This window comes from Elephantulus edwardii, unplaced genomic scaffold (genome assembly GCF_000299155.1).
Source record: "Elephantulus edwardii isolate Elephantulus edwardi_28Jun2011 unplaced genomic scaffold, EleEdw1.0 scaffold00247, whole genome shotgun sequence".
NCBI classification, from domain to species: Eukaryota; Metazoa; Chordata; class Mammalia; order Macroscelidea; family Macroscelididae; genus Elephantulus; species Elephantulus edwardii.
The window spans coordinates 874,784-893,239 of NW_006399997.1; the positions used below are offsets into that span (position 1 = coordinate 874,784).

Here is an 18,456-nt window from a genome sequence, read left to right on the forward strand (position 1 = left end):
GGACTCTTGTTCCTATACAAGTTGGAGACTAATTATAGGTCTCATTGTTTTCTTTGAGGAGTTGGGGAGAGCAGTGGAAAGGTGTCCCCAGCATGATCCTCTTCCTTCCAGGCTCTCAACCTGTAGGTGCGAGTGAGCAAACAATCCCTGGAAGATACGAAATAATAATTCCTCGCCCTTTCCCTTCAGGGCTGTTCTTACTCCGAGAGCTTGCTACAGACTGATAAGGATTTATGCCTAGTGGCTCACATTATTTTTTCCACATCTTTATTTGGGAGACCCATTCTCATAAGTGTAGCCAAAATGATAGGTAATTTCCAGCAATCCTAATGCTTTACAGTCTATCAGAAACCTTCCTCCATCAAGAAAATGCTGAAATACAGGGGCGTGAAAGTGATGCCATTATAGAGATCACTCTGAAGTAACTAAATTTATTTTTTATGTAAATCCCACAGGAAGCTTCAGGCTTCATTAGTTGCAATCAACTTGGAGCCATCCTCATGACTGTTCATGACACACTGTGGGAGGTGGCTCAGCGGAGGAGAGCCCTCCCTGACCATGGGCTGGGAGGTGCTCCTTGGCCTCATGCACGGAATACAATGAATGAGGCATATCATTTGCTGATTCTGTTGATCTTGTTTGCCCTTTGTTTCAGCTTATGTATGTTAGAGCCCTAGCATAAATTGTAAACATTAATCTCCCTCCCACCCTCAATGCGTTTGTCTAACAATTCAGAATCTCTCCTGCTGAACTACAGCGTCCAGACTAGCTTTTAAGCATATCTCACCTCCTAGCTTTAGTTTACAAGGCAACAGAATGTGTATTTCAGAATTTCATTTGGAAACCCAGAAGCAGAATGTGCTGATTTCATAAGTGACAAGCAGGTGCCTCTACCAGGCTGAAATGTGCATTCTCCATCCAATTTAGTGTGTTTATCCGATAAATGGATCCCTGGGGAATGGCCTCTCATCTAAGGTAATACTGAAAGAAAAGTGACGATTCCCCCCCGCCCCCTTCCATGGGATCATTTTCACTCAAGGCAATACAGTTGGACATTCTGCTCTGAATTAATCCACTCTGACAAAGGGCACATTCTTGATTTCTTTTATTCTAGCCTGAGGTGTGGTTAAAGAGAAGGCTTGGGGTGCCACAGTTACTGCTTTGCTTAGTTAACAAGCAGAAATGAGTTTTTAGGTTTAGAAGAGTCATTTTATTTCCATGAAGACAGATTTTAAAACATGCCTTGACCACTGAACTGCCCTTGACTTCTGTGCTCAGGTTCCTTTTGAGCGGAGGTGGACTAATTCTCAGTTCTCCCCTCTGTTACCCAGACTTGGGAGGAAAGGTTGGACAATTAATACAATTGGGGCAGGGTTGCTTTGCTTTTTGCCCTGGTTGAAAACAGGGGACACCTTGTTAACGGTTTTCCTCCACAGGGAATGAATTGGGTCTAGTAAGATGTTTATCAACAACCAAGGGTTTAAAACAATTCTGTCTTCAACAGGAGACAATAGAAGTGTAAGCCAAAACTTCAGGCTTTCACATCACAGTTTTCAGTGAGAACCTGAGAGAAAAGTTAAAGCCTGTAACTGTATTAGTCCAAGTGTGGACAGGCAAATCGAGTCTTTGTGTTGGGATTGTGAGGTAGGAGACATGGTGTTGGCTGTTGAAAAAGCTCAGAAAAGGAAAAATTGTTTTTAGTGCCTTATATAAAATCAAAACTCTCCAGGAAGTGTGAAGCTGACTTTATCTTTCCCTTATGTTGATTCTTATATATGCATAACTTTACAGCTAAACTTTATGAATTATTCATGTACATTGTGTGGACTCAATATTTAATTCAGGATAAAACTTCTTTCCTAACTGAGAGTTGTCCTGCCAAGACCTTTTGGAGTTGAAATGGACCCGTGGACAGTCCTTGACTTTGAGAAAGTAATTTTATTACTGATGCCATTTGCCATCTGTTTTAATCAGAAGATGTGAAATAACCAGAGCCAATTTTTAAAAACAAAATCCTAATTTCCTTTTCTTTGTTTTACTAGATTTGTGACTCTTTCCGAGGATGACACACTCATTTGTGACCCAGTGGTAGTTCACTTGGAAATGATAGAAAACAGCCCCTCCAAAGTTAATAAGCTGTCTTTTGTCCTAACACAAACTCTTTTGGACATTAAGGCTTTTGATTTCCTGCAAGTCTTCCTGTCCCGATCCAGGAGCAGGATTTCCTTGGAGTCCAACCCTCACCACTACTGCCACAATATCTAATAGTGTCAGGAAGCAACTAAATGGAAATGGTAACAAATGAAACATATAAAAAATAATAAAATAAGCAAGCTAATTTTAATGATGCTTTTGTGTGCCATCTAATCGGAACTGACCCATAGCTGACCTTCCAGCAGGTTTTCAGAGGCAGTAAATCATATGGGAGGAGATTGTCTATCCTTCTTCCACGAAGCTGCTGGTGGATTTGAACCACATACTTTTGGGGTGGCCGGCCACACAGCTTCTTACGACTAGGCCACAATTGACATTTTTTAGTTTTACTAGTAAATATTTTCTAGCCACAGACTCAGTAATGAAAAAATGTGGAAACGGATAGTGGTGTTCATTGTGCAGCATGACGAGTGGAGTTAATGTTGTTGAATTGGACATGTGAAAAATTTGAAATATCCCCATCCCCACAAAAACAACTTTTGCTTTAAGGATTTTAAATCTCATGAACCCAAACCAATTCCCAACCTGTAGTAGGAAAGGAGGCTTGAGTTCAATCTCCTTCAAATTCATCATTTTCTCATGCTTGCCAGTACTGAAGACTTTGCAGCAGTGTAGCAGGATGCATCTAAATGTGTGTGCATTTATTTAAAAATCACACATTAATGCTTGTTATCACCAATAGCTTCTCTTACTTTTTAATTGCTCTGAAAGATAAAGGTACTGATTTGCATTCCAGTCACAACCATCTTACAACTGAGCATCTTGTCTTTAGATTCCAGATAAAAAACTCAGGTATTCCGTTGCCTGGATTTCCTTCATAGGCAATATAGATAGCTAAAGGAGACACTGGGGTCCCAGAAAATATCTCACTGCAGGAACCCAGCTAGTCTTGCTAGGCACACATAATAATTCCCCATGCCCAGCGGAGAGCACAGAATTTACAAGTAGCATTATTAGTGAGATACTACATGAAGATAGTGTTGTGTTAAAGTTTTTTATCAACATGTAAGGAAGCAGCTGGTAAGAAAACAAGTAACAAAGAGCATCTCTTAAAGTGTTAAGGGGAAGGATTTTACTTTGAGTACTAAGGTGCACCTGGGCCAAACTATGGTGTTTTCAGTCACCTCATATGCGTGGGAAAGATAATGAATAAGGAAGACTGGAGAAGAATTGATGCCTTTGACTTGCAATGTTGGCAAAGAGTAGTGACTATACCACAGACTGCTAAAAAAATCCAAATAAATCTCTGAGACGATGCTCAGCCAGCTTGCTCTCTGAAGATGAAAATGACGAGACTTCACCTCACACACACTGGGCGTGCTCCAGGAGAGGCTGATCCCTAGAGGATGTCATGCTTGGTAAAACAGAGAGTCATCAATAAGGAGGACGACCGTCCACAGAGTGGCTCGACACAGTGGCTGCACAGAGCTGGTTCAGGGCCAGACAGCATTTCAGCCTATACTGTACGTGGGGTCACTGCGAGGCGAGCTGCCTCGATGGCTCCTAAAAAAAAAGGTTTTTGTTTTTTAAAAAAATTCCTACTACTTTACAAAATTCCAATACATGGTTTTCAAGAGCACATTCTTTCAATTTCCCTCACCCCTCCACCCATCAAATTGTACAACCCCGTGATTAATCCCCACCCCCTGCACATCCTCATCCTTCCGCTTCCAGCCTCTCCTACCCCTCTTGGGTCCTCTACTCATTTTACAATAATGGTTTTATTCAATATTTATCGTTGTGGGACTGAGTTCTTTCACTAAGCATAATGCTCTCCAGTCCCTCCCAAGTTAGGTAATAATTTACAAAATCATTTCTTCTGTGTGCTGCATAGTCTTCCATCCTAACAAAGTTTTGATCAAGGATTCCTGCTGATGCAGAGGGTTAAACATTTGACTGCTAATGAAATGTTGGCAGTTTGAGCCCATTTAGTAGCTCCACAGGAGGAATCTGGTTTTGTAGAAATTACCACCCATAAACATGGAAGGAAGGGGGGAGAAATTTGCAACAATGAAAATTTTTTTAAAAAAATTTAATTAAAACAATGGAGGACAAATGGAAATAGTAAACAAGAGAAAGTGCTAAGACTGCTGTTATATTGTATAGATTACAATCAATGCCACTGAATATAGTATGTGTGTACTGTTGGTTAGAAACCCAACCTACTCTGTAAACTTTGAACCAGATCACTGTAAAAAGCTTTAAGTAGATATATAAAGACAATATCTCATCACAGACACACACACACAGAGAGAGAGTTATAGGCAAGAAAACCTAATGAGGCAGTTTAACTTTTCGTTACGTGGTGTGCCTGTGAGCTGGAGACCATGCACCTAAGAACAGTAGCTAAGTCTTCATTACAAGAATTCTTCTTAAGGCAATTTCTGCTTTCCTCAGAGAAGGCCAGCTATGTGGTAGTGTTAGCTGTCTTCTAGCTGACCTGGCTTTGAAGCTGCCATGCATCACAGGATTGCACTGCTTCTTTAACAAGGATTCTGTGGCTCCGTTTGTTTGGGATTCATGCTTTGTTGTTCTGCTAAATTTCCTTCATACTCTGAGGCCTCAGAGATCAGCCCAGCAACCTCTGCTGGGGAAGAATAGCCCTGTGTGTGCCCCTGTAATCGTTTTAATTAGCTATACATTCTGGGGCACGGAGGTCTGCACCGGAGCAGATGGCGGGTGGTGGCAGTGGCAGCACTATTGTGGGCAGGGATCACCCGAGGTCTGGGGCTGCAGATGCTAGCCCAGCCTTGGCGCTGGAAACCCAGATCGGAGGGGATCGCGCCATCTGCTCTGCAGTCCAGTGAAGCAGGTGTCCCTCCGAAGAATGCATTCCCCAAAGCTGTGGCTCATGTGCACGGGCCGACGTGTGCGGGGCATCCGTGTCCAGCTGTAGGACAACGCAAGTGCCGCCACAATGGCCAGCATATCATTGAGATGCACAGCCCACAGGGCGGGTGTGGGGTTCCCTTTGTTTCGTTGAGGGGGCTGCCTTCTGTAGCAGCCATTTCAGTCTGGACAACCTCTGACCCTCTCTCCTGTGACTGAGTGGGGCTGTTGGCCAGCACACTTGGTGTGGTAATGAGGAGGCTTGGAAGCTCCTGCCAGCTGCAGCCACTGGGGGACCCCACAGAGCCCAAGAGTTGGGGGAGCATGGTGAAGAGCTGACTTCTGCACCGAATCGAAAGTTGTCTGCATCCTTGTACCAACCATGCTCAAAGCAGTAATTTTTAAAGAAACTTTCTTCCATGTTTGTTCTTCAAACTAACTGGTTTTAACTGGTTGCCTGCTGAATTTCCTGATGCTCTTTGGTGAGGTTCCTGTAGTGGGACTAGTAACTGTAGTATGTCTTTACTTATACACTGTATTTAATCTGCAGAAGGAATTGTACTAAGTGCTTTACAAATAGCAAGCATGCCCAGGGAGGGAGGAACTCTTACCCACCGACCAATCAGGAGACCGAGGTGCATGGAGGTTAGGAAACTTGGTTTAGGTTCACACAGGTGATGGCTTGAAGCCGAACCCTGAGATTTCAGTTGTAAATTCCAAGACCTTAAACATGTCATGGTTCAGACTGAAATGGAACATTTCCAAAGTGACAGGTATTACATCACCATGCCTGTGTAGTAGGTGGGAGTTTCAGCCTTCTTTGGCAAGTGACATATAAGGTACTGTGAGGGTCACAGACTAAACCCTACAGTCCCTTCCACCAAACCCTTGTGCTTAACCCTTCCATAGATTTTACTTCCATAGTTTGAAGTCTCACAGGATGATCTGATTTTTAAAATGTGTTGGCATCTATCTTTTTTCCTGCTGAGAAGCTCCATAAAAGTTCATGGGGAGAAAGGAAAACTTCTTTCTCCTGAATTAAATATTGAGAACCAGTCTAGGCCACCTCACAGCCCCCTACCCCCCATATTTGGTTTTCCCAAAGATTTTCTTGATTGTGTCCCCTCAAGTGCTTGGGTTGATCCGTGGCTGGAGGCCACTTGCCAGGGTTTCGCTGGGCAGTGTCAACCAGCAGCAATTAAATGACCCTGTTCCAGAATGATGCCTCCTTTATTGGTGTCCCAGCACCAATGCTGAATGGTCTAATCCCCCCAACCTTCTAACCCTTCCTCCCCCTCCCTCCCCTCTGCTTTTTAATTGGAACTACTGGCTCCAGGCAGTCAGAATGAAAATAAATGAGCTGTGAATGAATTGAATCTTCCCCTGCCAGCCCCCTTGAAATTGCAGTTTAATAACAAACGGCACATTGCCCTGTGCTTACCGCCCTGGTATTAAAAGAGCAGAGCCTTGGTGGAGGCTGGGGAAGAGTGTAGCACATACCTGGCAGTAGACTCCATCTCCAGCTGAGGTGGTGTTGAAATGAAAACAGCCATTAGTGGGAGTTTGTCACTTCCTGGCAGGGCTGGCCTGAGCCATGCCCATTCTTATAAACGTCACTGGAGAAATGCTTGGAAAATTTTTACCTCTAAAGATTTTAATGTACGTGTAAATTCTGTTATCTTACCATGCTTACCATACTTCTGTGTTTATATAAAACCATTTAAATCATTTAAACTGTGGGCTATACCAAGCCTGGTAGTGTAAATAGTTTATGCACAACTATCCCAGGATGAGATTGATTGATACAATAACAAGGGTGATGAGGGTTGGTGTGTTGGAATTAGTGAGACCAGCTCAGGGCAGGGAAGGGTTCAGAGCTGCTCTACATAGGATCACTATACATCACAGGTGACTCAACAGCGCATAACAACAATAACGTACTATAACAGGTTTGGAAGCAGGAGTGGCATTCACTTCCTAAACAACATGCCTCCGGAAACTCTATGAACTTTGATAAATGTTGATCATTGTAGAGGGGTTTCAGGCCTTTTGTTCATAGGGTCATATGAGTTGTGCTTGACTCGAAGGCAGTCAATAACAAAAACAACATCCTAAAGATAAAGGTGGACTGTGAGTAAGGATCACAGAAGAATCAGTGCCTTTGAGTTGTGGTGTTGGAAAAGAACACTGACAAACAAGCTTGGAGGAAGTGCAACCAGGATGTGCATTAGAGGCCAAGATGGCAAAGCCTCATCTCACATACTTCAGGCATGTTGTCAGGAGGAGTCCATCCTGGGGGGAAAAAAACCACTTCATACTGGGAAAGGTGGAGGATCAGAGAAAGAGAGAAAACCTCTCAACAAAATGTATTGACACGGTAACTGTAACAATGGGCTGTGCATGAAGATCAGGATAGCACAACACAGGGCAAGGTCAGAGGATTATTTGAGTTGTAATCCATTTGACAACAGCAAACAACAACAACAACAACAATCTCCTAAAGGTTAGTGGTGGGAACCCACCCAGTGATAATGCAGGAGAAAGTTCTGCCAATCTGCTTAAAGGTTGGAGCTAAGAAAACCCTATGAAGCAAGTCTGCACTCAACAACAAACAAAATGAAATTGCCCTTGGAATTGACTCAGAGGCAATGGGTTAGTTAAGTTGTCTCAAGAATGCCACGTAGGTTTGGGCTTATTTCTGTCAGGCCTCAGAGAAGTGCCCCGGGCCTCTCTGTACTCTGAGGTACTGGCATCGGAAGGGGGTCACCCTCCACAGCAGCACGTGGGCCTCTCACCAAGCTTTGTCCATCAAGTCTTCAGCAAGAGGACATTACAGAAGAGTAATACCAAAGAGAGACCTTTGTCCCCTCACCTCCAGGTCAGGACACTTTAATTTGTGTGAATTTGAGGGGTAGATTGGCAAAGCCATACTGTAAGTTGTAACTCTTTATACTGTATAAACAACATCGAAAACAGTAAAGGAAAATAAGTCGGTCCCCCAGAGTCCCACAACAGAAATGTCTCTATTTTTATGATCTCTGTTTCCTTCCAGTCTTTGTTTCATTTTATAAATATTTTTACAAGAGTAGTCATAGTGTAGATAGCATTGTTGTTGTGGCTTTTCATTTACATTTCATTAGATGTTTTTTCCCCATGTTCCTACATGGCTATAATTATACTTTTAATGGCTACATTATATTGTAACATAATACTTTATGGATTCTTGTTAAACATCAAGATTGTCAACAATTTGCTGTCTCAAAAATTGCTACAATGTACATAGTTTATACATACAGCTCCCCCCTCTTTATTTTATTGTCTTCAGAAATCAAGTGAGATTTTGGGGTCAAAGTATGTGAACATTTTTATGGTTTTTGATATGTAAAACCATTTTCTGAAGTTTTTCTTTTGGTAGAAGGATTTTTTTGCTGCTGTCAGTATGTAACATATGGGCAGGCCTATTTTAAGCATTTTTGATAAGTGTTTTGTTTTCAACATTTTGGCAATCTAATAGTTATCGTAACCTATACCTTTTTGATGCTGTGAAGGGAGCCCCAGGGGCATTGTGCATAGGGAATTGTACAGGTAACAGAAGGCTAAGCCTCTCGGGTGGTTCAAATCCACCAGCTGTTCCATGGGAGAAAGATAGGCTTCCCCTGTGAGATTTAACATTTCTGAAGACCCACTAGAACATTCACTAGCTGTGATTTCTGAAAGAGTTTGAATTTTGAGATTATCCAAACTATTTTTTGGTGTTACCTTTTAGATGAATTGGCCATATTCTTTGCATACCTGCTTGGCAACTTGATGTTTTCCTTACTGTTTCATTTAGATAATAACTCACCAGGCATACCTAAGTGAACACTTTAAGTTGAAATACAGTAATGAAAATATTCTGCAAATGTGAAACTACTTTTGTTATTCATTGTCGTCAAGTCAGAACCAACTCATAGCTGGCCCTCCAGCAGGTTTTCAGGAGCCAGAAGTCGCAGGAGAGGGGATTGCCCATCTTTCTCGCATAGAGCAGCTGGTGGATTCAAGCTACCTGCCTTTGTCTTGGCAGCACCATTCTTTACCTGCTAGGCCACCAGAGCTCCCTAAATATGAGTCTAGGATAGATGTTATTATAATGGGCTAAATAAGATAACACGTTTTTATAGTGCTTACCATGTGCCAGGCATAGTTTTGAACACTTTACCTCACTTTAAGAAATACCTAGTATTTTTTATTTTCATTTCATAGATGAAGAAACTGAAGCAAAAGAGGGTACAAATAACCAACGCCAACCTAGAAAGTTAGACAGGATTTTGGGCCACAGAATGCAGGAAAGAGAGCAGCACTAAACTGTCCTAGGAAGTGAATCCAGAGTATGCACGCAGTCTGTAAGGCTCACACTCATGCTCACTGTCACAGAGTTGGAACCACCTCGTAGCTGACCTCTCGAGATTTCTGAGGCTATAAATTGAGCAGAAGGAGATTGCCTGTGTTTCTTTCTCAGAGCCACTGGTGGAGTTAAATCTTTGAGTTGTGTGGCCTTTGGGTTAGCACCCTAACTTCCTCCAGGCTAAACCGCCACAGCTCCCTATAGGGCTAAGTGGAAACAATACATTGGAGTGTTTGGCTCCTCTTAACTAATTGTGCTCTGTTTTAAAATTAACTGGAAACTGAGAAAGTAAGTATATAAAAGTTGGGGGGGGGTTTGTCTTGCAAGACACACACATTTTGATCTAAGAACTATTACCAAGGACTTTTAGAAGTTGCTTTGGTTTTTGTAGGGGAGGAGGAGGGTCTAGTGGGAATATTCTATGGGAATTTCCCCTTGTACTGATAGAAAGTGATTTAGATGGTTTTCATTCTGACCACCACTTACCACATCCCACACTTCCACTGTTTGTTTGGGTTGGGTTTTTTTTTTTTCTTTCTTTCTTTTTCATTATTAAATTTTATTAATTTTAATGAACATTTAAAGAGATTTTGGGTTTTCATTCATTCATTGTTGCACTATTTTCTCTACCCTCCTCCCCAGTTAGTTCTTCTTTACCCCCCCGAAAGTCTGTTTTAATTGTTCAGTTGCCACAGTGCTTGTCAAAGCCAGTTCTGATTAATCTCCTTTGTCAGTGTGTCCTTTGCCATTCCCTATCACTCCTCCCTGAGAGAGACTTCACCCTGAGTCATAAGGAAAAAGGGACAAACTATTGTCTTAGCTACTTCCTGCTGAAAAGGGACGCTGTAGATTTCAGGGTGAAGATCTTCTCTCACTACTCTAAAGGGCTCCTTTGGCAGTAGGAAACACATAGACTATTATGGAGATTGATTTTGGAATTTAGATGCACTGTTATCAGTTGTGCTTAGCCGTACATGTTCATATCCTTGAAGATGTATCATGGAAGTGTTACAGCCTAGAAGACACAAATTTAACTAACAAGTTAAAAGTACATGAGTCAAAAATTAAAACCAATAATATTCCAAGTAGAGGCTCTAATAGTGGCACAAATCAAAGTTACAGAGGGAAGGTAGTTCTTAAAATAAAAGGCCTATTGACTAGCACTTTGCCTATTATAGTATTAAGGTTAGGAACCACAAGATGTAAAGGCTCAACTATCTCATTTATTGTTCTTGAGTCCTGGACCAAATTCCATCTACCACTGGGTTGTTTTACAACTCAGAAGTCCACATGCAAGGCAGAGGTGAAGTAAGGAACTGCTTATGAGATGTCCCATCAATTCCAACAACTAAGAAATAGTGAGAAGAGTTGGGACCTCAGAAGGCTTTTAGAACCAAATAGCAGGCTCTTGTGTCCAGGAGAAAACGAATATACTTACTAGTAATGTTAATGCTCACCCACAGCTCTTCTGGGAGGATCTGAATCGTTCACGCGTCCTCCTTTGTTTCCAGCTGGGAGCTGGGGCCTGTCAGTCCTGTCAGCCATGAGGACCTGATGTGGGCCACCTTGGCCAAGTGTCCTTCAGAGCCACACTTAAAGCAAGTGAATGGGAGCTTCCTCTCTACTCCCTTGCCTATCTGTGGCTCTTGTCTGTGACACTGTCTTCTGAAGTGGCCCAGCTTTCCACAGTGGAAGCAATTCTGACCTCCTTTATTACCTTTGGGTGGCACTGTCCACTGTTTTTAAGATCAGTCTTTATGTTGAAATAGGAGCTAAGTGAGCTGATACAATTTTAATCACAGACAAAGAAGCATTTAAGCAAAATGTCAAACTCTAGTTTCCATAGATACCATTACTAATGGTTTATTGATGACTTTTAGGTGTACTCTGAATGAATTGTATTTGACCATTGAACTTGTTTGTTTTTGTTATGGTCTTGTTTTCAATGCTGCCATTTTGGGGTTTCCATTGAGTGGTAGAACTTGGCGAACTCTCTGAGGAGATGCTGTTCTTAGTTTCTTTCTGAGTAAACTACAGGACTGTGAAATTATGGGATAAAGCTGACCCTTGTTTTCAGAGGATCAAATGAGTGCTGCTGATTGTAGACAAGAGCACAGCACAAGTGTTTAGATTACTTGAAAGAAGACCATCACCTCATACTGAATGACAGCTTTTCACCTCACTACAGATTTTAGGTGCCTTGAGAGATTCAAGATCTGGAGAGAGGAGTCAGTCAGCCTTATTATCCTTATTATTGTTTCAGGATTCTAAGAAATCAACTGGCTCTGTGCATAATTCTCAAATATCCATGATCTCTTTCTTGTTCAGCCTTTACAGAGTGGGATGGCAGTCTTGTTCAGAAAGTTGGGTCCCGGATAAGGCAGCAGCCTGGTTTTGAAAGGAGCTCACCTTTCCTCAGTAGGGTTTCCTCCAGCGGTTGTAGAACTTGCCCACAGGAGTGGTTATGGGGAGTGATGGAGGGGTCACATCCACTGCTGACTTACTTGCAGCCACTGATTTGAGAAAGGCTCCCACCATGAATGCATGTTGAGCCAGGGCTTGACATTGATCCTGACTTGTGGCTCTGGCTGGGCACTCATGTTCTGTACACAGACTGCAACCATGCACTCTGGCCTTGTAAAAGACCTATTAGTGCCAGAGCAGAACTAAAAAAAAATATTAATAACAAAATCCTACAAACCCATCGACTCAGTTCAGTCTCAGCCTCCGTGTAGGACAAAGTAGAACTGCCCACATGGTTTCTGAGGCTTAGATCTTCAAATCCGACTGCCTCATCTGCCACGTAGAGAGCAGCTGGTAGATTTGAACCATTAACCTTTTGGTTAGCTAGATGCTTTACCACCCACACCACCAGGGCTCCTGCATAACATGTTCTCTCAAAAAAATCACTATCACCATCAATTCTGACTCATAGTGACCCTCCATTGTATACAAGCCTGTAAATTACAACCGATGTAGACTGCCCACCCAGATTGCATCACAACTCAATATGCCATCAGAGCTTCCCTCACAGTGTGTTAGGTGGACAAAGTGGTCCGATTCAGATTACTGTTGGTATTTTTAAAAGAATATCATAATAATGTTTATTTAGTGTGAGCTCTCTCGTCTGCCTATTTCAAGTTGCGTGAGTCCCATAGACTCATCAGATTCATTCTTACCTCTTTGCTTCAGGATTTAGCTGTATTTTGCTGCTTGTCATCGCTGTTGGTTTGCTAGGTCTGCTGTATAAACACCACAAAGTGGGTGGCCTTAGAGAATGGGGGTGGGAAGAGTCACGAGTTCTGAAGGCTGGGAGTTCAGATCCAGGACATCAACAAGGCTGTGCTCTCTAATTTCTGGGGTACATGGCTTCTATTTATTTTTCTGAAAGTCTAAGATATATATTTTCGTGTTCCCCAAGGCAGATCCTCATACAGTTCCTTCTTTCTGTGAATGACAGTTTCCATTCATTCCCTCTTCCACTGAATGAAACACAGAAAGGATTAGAATCAGAGCCCACCCTACATCAGTGTGACTTACTGTTAACATCTGCAAAAGAAAAACTTCATTTCTCCAAACAAGGTCCCACTCACTGCCTCAGGGGTTAAGACTTCAAATTCTCTTTTGTGGGACATGGTGAAATCCGTAACAACTAACTGCAGTTCATGCTTCAGATCTCATAGTGGTTTTGTTTTTTTTAAGTGCTGTCAAGTCGCCCGTGATGCATAATGGATCTCATATTAGATAATTGCATTTCCCAGGAAGCCAGGCCTGCTGGGTAGGGAGTTGCAGATGGTTTGAATCCACCATTTGCACTTCAGAAGAAAGACGGGAAATTTCTTCTCAGTGATTTACAACCTCTGAAAACTCACTGGAGGTTCAGCTATGAGTCAGTTCTGCCTTGACAGCAATGTACAATAACACCCTTCATCTACAAACTTCGAAAATTGTTTATATACCTTCAAAACCTTAACTTTTTCATCACAGCACTTAATAAATACATTACAGCACTGTACTTGCTGTTTTCTTCAGTAATATAGAAAATCCTTGAGGAAGGAAGTGTGTTTATTCTGTTTACAGTCATATTCCCAGAACCTAGGGTAGTACCTCACACAAAAGCGAGTACTCAATGAACACATGCTAAGGCCAAGTTCATAAATGTAAATGTATACATGCAAACCCTGGCAGATTGATAGATTCTCAAGTTTTCCTTGGTTTTATTTGTAGTGATAGGCTTTCCTGTTGAATAAAGTGATCTGGCAGTCTTTGGTAAAAGACTACAGGATGCAGTGTGGTATTTCTGTGGGTCTCCTCTTGATGGGCTGGTTGAATGGAGGAGGACCCCTTAGATGAAAGGACTACAGTATCTGTGAAATCACATACCCCTGTTGATGATGACGATGATGATTTCAGAGCCCAGGAATGACCTATCTTGAAGCCTCTAGGGTACTTTAAATGTATTCATAAGCACTCTCATCTTTTCCTCTTGCTTTCTCTAGCACTGGAAGACACAACACAGTGAGGAATATGAAGCAGAAGGTAAGTATGTTGGTTCTTCGTCTTTCTTGCTTCTCAGAACTTTACCTGCTAAAGCCAGCCAGGAATCGGAAGTGGAAGCAACAGTAGCAATAACAAAAATAATTCCCAATTGTAACTTGCCCCGGTGTTCAGTGCCTAGCATTTAACATAGTACAAGAGGTGGCAACTAAGTTGTAGAATTCCACTTATGGGCAAATTACTGACTGATTTATACTTTTAAAATTAATTTGTGAACAATGCTAATTTAATAATTAATTTTTGCAGTTGAATCAGTTTATACTTGTAGTGATGCTGTGTGTGTCAGAGTAGACCTGTGCCCCACACAGCTTGTTTGCAAGGCTAATTTCTCAAAAGTGGATTGTCATACCTTTTTTCCAAGGCACACCTGAATGGACTTGGCCTGCCAACTTTTCAGTCAGTGACCAGGATTTTAGTTGTTTGCACTGTTAGGTAGCTATCCTAAATATAAGTCAGAATGTATCCCTTCACAGATTTCAGGTGTATTGGTTGTTGTTATATGCCATACCCACATACTATATACCACAACTCATAGCAGCAGCCTTCTGAACAACAGATTGAACCTTGGCCTATCTGTACCATCTTCACAATCTCCATGCTCAAGGCCATGGCTGCATTCACTGTGTCAGTCTGCCTTGTTAACAGTCTTCCTCTCTTTCTCTGACCCTTCACCTTTCCCAGCATGATGTTTACTTCCAAGAATTAGCTCTCTCTGACAACGTACTCAAAATATGTGAGATGAAGTTTCACATCCTTGCCTCTAAGGAGGACTCTGGTTGCTCTTCCTACAAGACAAACTTGTTTTATCTCTTAGCATTTCATGGGATATTCAATATTTTTGCCAACACACAATCCAAATGGAACAATTCTTCTTCAGTCATCCTTATTCATTGTCCAGTTTTCACATTCATAGGAAGCAATTGAAAATACCATGGCTTGGAGCAGATGCACCTTGGTTTTTAAACTGATATCATTACTCGTTAGCACTTTGAAGAGGTTCTTACATTCCCAATGCAACATGCATTTTGATTTCTTGACTGTTGATAACTTGAGTATTGATATTTGGATCCAAGTAAAATGGAATTGTTGACATCTTCAATCCTTTCTCCATCTATTAAGCATTTCTGTAATCAGCTTGTTTTATGCCAGTGCCATAACCTTACTGCTGAAAGTGAAGACTGCAAGCATTAATTGCAGAGGCTAAAAAGACTACAGCCTTCAATACAGGTTACATCTCAACATCAAGAAGACAAAAATCCTCACCACTAGACCAGTAGGCAGCATTACGACAGATGGAGAAAGACTGAAATTATTAATGATTTTATTTATCTTTTTTTTTTAATTTTCCAAATCTATCTGATTTTGTGGTGTTGTTTTTTTAAAAAAGTGTTTTTTTTCTATTCATATACATTGTATTTCATATGTATAGTCCTTCATTAACATTGTGTTTCTTATAATCATTCCCATACATTGTGTATTATAAAATTAATCACCATTGATCTGTAATCACTATTAACCCATCTTTTCAGATCTCACTGGATCTTTCCTAATCCCTTCACTTCTTCTACCCACCCAACCTGTGACGCCATGACTTCCCCTCTCCTCCGTCAGGCCCCCTGACCCCTTTACCTCTCACTTTGGGCATTTATACACATCTTACTAGTTATGCTTCTATTTTTACAATAATGATATGCAGTATTTGTCCTTATGAGACTGAATTAGTTCACTCTGTACGTTTTCATTTTACTTGGTCAGATGTATTTAAGCAGTGTAAAAACATTTTTATGCTCTGGCCACCAGATGGCAGTGTGGTTCAGCTGACAGATACGTCGCAGTTTGCCCCCAATTAATTGTATCTGTTCTCTATAGATTTCTAACCTGGAAAGATACAATTGTTGTGTCGTTATGTGCTGTAAAATCAGAACCAACTCATAGCTGATGCTTCAACATGTTTTCAGCTGCTATATAAGGCGTAGGAGGAGTTTGTTTATCTTTTTCCCGTGGAGCAGCGGTGGATTTTGAAGCACCTACCTTTGAGTTGGCAGTGTAACTCATTAGTAGACCACCGGAACTCCCTTACAACCAGTATTAATGGATTAATTTCTTTCCATAACTCACAAGGATAGCAACAAATGCTCTTATCAACCTTACTGAGTTCTTTAGACACACCAGTTAGGGCAATAATTAGCTCATGTCAAATTGATGGATTTACAGAATCTGTTATATGTAAGCAGAAAATTTAAAACTAGTGGGAACATTTAGCAGAGAAAAACAGAGAAAATGTTGATTTCAGATGTTCAGTTTGAACCATAAATCTTTAAATGAAACATCGTGGCAAGAAACTGCGTTGCAAACCCAAAGGCACATGATTCAAATCCCACCAGCCACTCCCCAGGAAAAGGATGGGGAATCTCCTTTCCTGCTTTTAACTGCCTCTGAAAACCCACCAAAGGGTCAGCTGTAGGTCAGTTTCAACTCAATGGTACACAACAACAACAACCCTTAATATGTCCATAAAAATTGTGTTGGGAAAATTTGCTGACAGGAACCTCTCCAGAGTACTGAAGAGCAACAGTGTCAGTCTTGAGACTAAGGTACACCTGATCCAGGTCACAGTCTTCACAATTACTTGCTATGCATCACAGAGCTAGACAGTGACTAAGGATGACAGAAGAAGAATCAGTGCTTTGAGTTGTGGTGCTGGAAAAGGGTATTGAACATACCACGGACTGCCAAGAGAACAAACAGTTTTGTCCTAAAAGGGGTGAAATCACATTTCTCTTTGGAGGCAAGGATTTTGAAGATCTGTCTCCTATACATTGGGCATGTTGTCAGGAGAGACCAGTGTTTGAAGAAGGACATTTTGCTTGGAAGGGTAGAGGAACAGCACGGGAGAGAGAGAGACAGAGAGAGAGAGAGACCCTTGATGGAATGGATTGATACAGTAACTAGGGTAATTGAGGTAGATGTGTCTAAGACTTAAATTGGATTAGGATAGGAAAGGGTTCAGAGCTATTATGCATAGGGTTGCTGTGAGTCAGTCAGTTTGAGTGACATAACAACAACAACTAGGAACTTGCAATTTGCAATAATGCTTTCAATATGTATTGTTTGTTTTTATAGGTCAGAATATTTTTTGTATAAAGGTTTAGGTACACACTAATCTGTATTTTTTTTTTTTTTACTAATCTGTATTTTATAATGAAATTATTTCCTTCTCAGGAGAAAAAAAAAGATCTATTTTAGAAAAAAAGTGGAGATAATACAGTCTAGTAGCTATAGTGGAGACTGGGTTTATGAAACTCTGGAATGCTTCTTAACCATATTTCTTTCTCTTATACTATCACACTCCATCTATGTTGGCGATATATTTAGTAAAAACGTGCAGGATACACAAGAGATGATAAAATGTACCTGTTTTCTTTGTTATTGTTATTATTTTTACGTGCCATTGAGTAGAGTACAAATCACAGCAACCGTATGAACAACAGATCTGAAGCAGATCTGACCTAACCTGTGCCAGTGTTATCAGCTCTGATACACTCGATTCTATTGCTGTAGCCCCTATGTCAATCCAACTCATTGAGAGTCTTCCTCTCTTTGCTGACCTTCCACCTTTCCAAGCATGGTCCTTTTCCAAGGATTAGCCTCTCCTAATAACATGTTCAAAATATGTGAGAGTGCTTCACCATCCTTGCCTCTAAGGAGCACTCTGGCTACACTGTCTTGAAAACATGATGTTTGTGCTTTTGACGGTCCATGGGACACTCAGCACTCTTCAACTCAAAGGCCTCAATCTTTCTTCAATCATCCTTATTCGTTGTTCAGCTATCAGATAAATAAAAGGTGATTTAAAAGACTTTGGCTTGAATCAGGCACACCTTTAAGCTCTTCAGCACTTGGAAAGGTCCTTGACAGCAGACTTTACCAAGGCAATATATGTTTTGGTTTCTTGACTGCTGGTAATGATGGTGCTGAGCCTGAAAACCAACGATTCCATTTCATTTGAACTTCAAAAATAAAAATTGAAGTGACTATTAGAGTTCGTTTTAAAAAATATCATAGTTATTTTCAAAAAGCACATATCCTTTTGAGAATGGGTTCTCTCTCTTTGCAATTCCTTTGGAGACAACATACTACATGCCTTTGTTTCAGGCCAGTTAAGATTTTGGAATCCAGATGATCTGAATGCTTCACAGAGTGGGTCTTCACCTCCTCAAGACTGGATTGAAGAGAAACTGCAGGAGGTTTGTGAAGATTTAGGTATCACCCGCGATGGTCACCTGAACCGAAAGAAGTTGGTCTCCATCTGTGAGCAGTATGGATTACAGAATGTCGATGGGGAGGTAAGTCATCCAGCTTTTATAATTGCTTTGTTTGGTCAATGATAATAGATACATTAACCATATTGTGGTTAAGAACCCATTATGGCTTCCTGCAGCACACAGAAATCTCTCTCTCTCTCTCTCTCT

The 18,456-nt window shown here is 41.3% G+C and overlaps 1 protein-coding gene across 1 annotated transcript in view; it reads left to right on the forward strand.

Annotated features, from left to right (window-relative positions):
• Window positions 1-18,456, forward strand: part of NIN (ninein (GSK3B interacting protein)) — a 140,957-nt gene that overhangs the window by 45,259 nt on the left and 77,242 nt on the right. Inside the window, exons 4-5 of the mRNA XM_006899217.1 lie at window positions 13,927-13,966; window positions 18,140-18,330. Coding sequence (XP_006899279.1) covers window positions 13,927-13,966; window positions 18,140-18,330 — 231 coding nt within the window. The remainder of the gene's footprint in view (window positions 1-13,926; window positions 13,967-18,139; window positions 18,331-18,456) is intronic.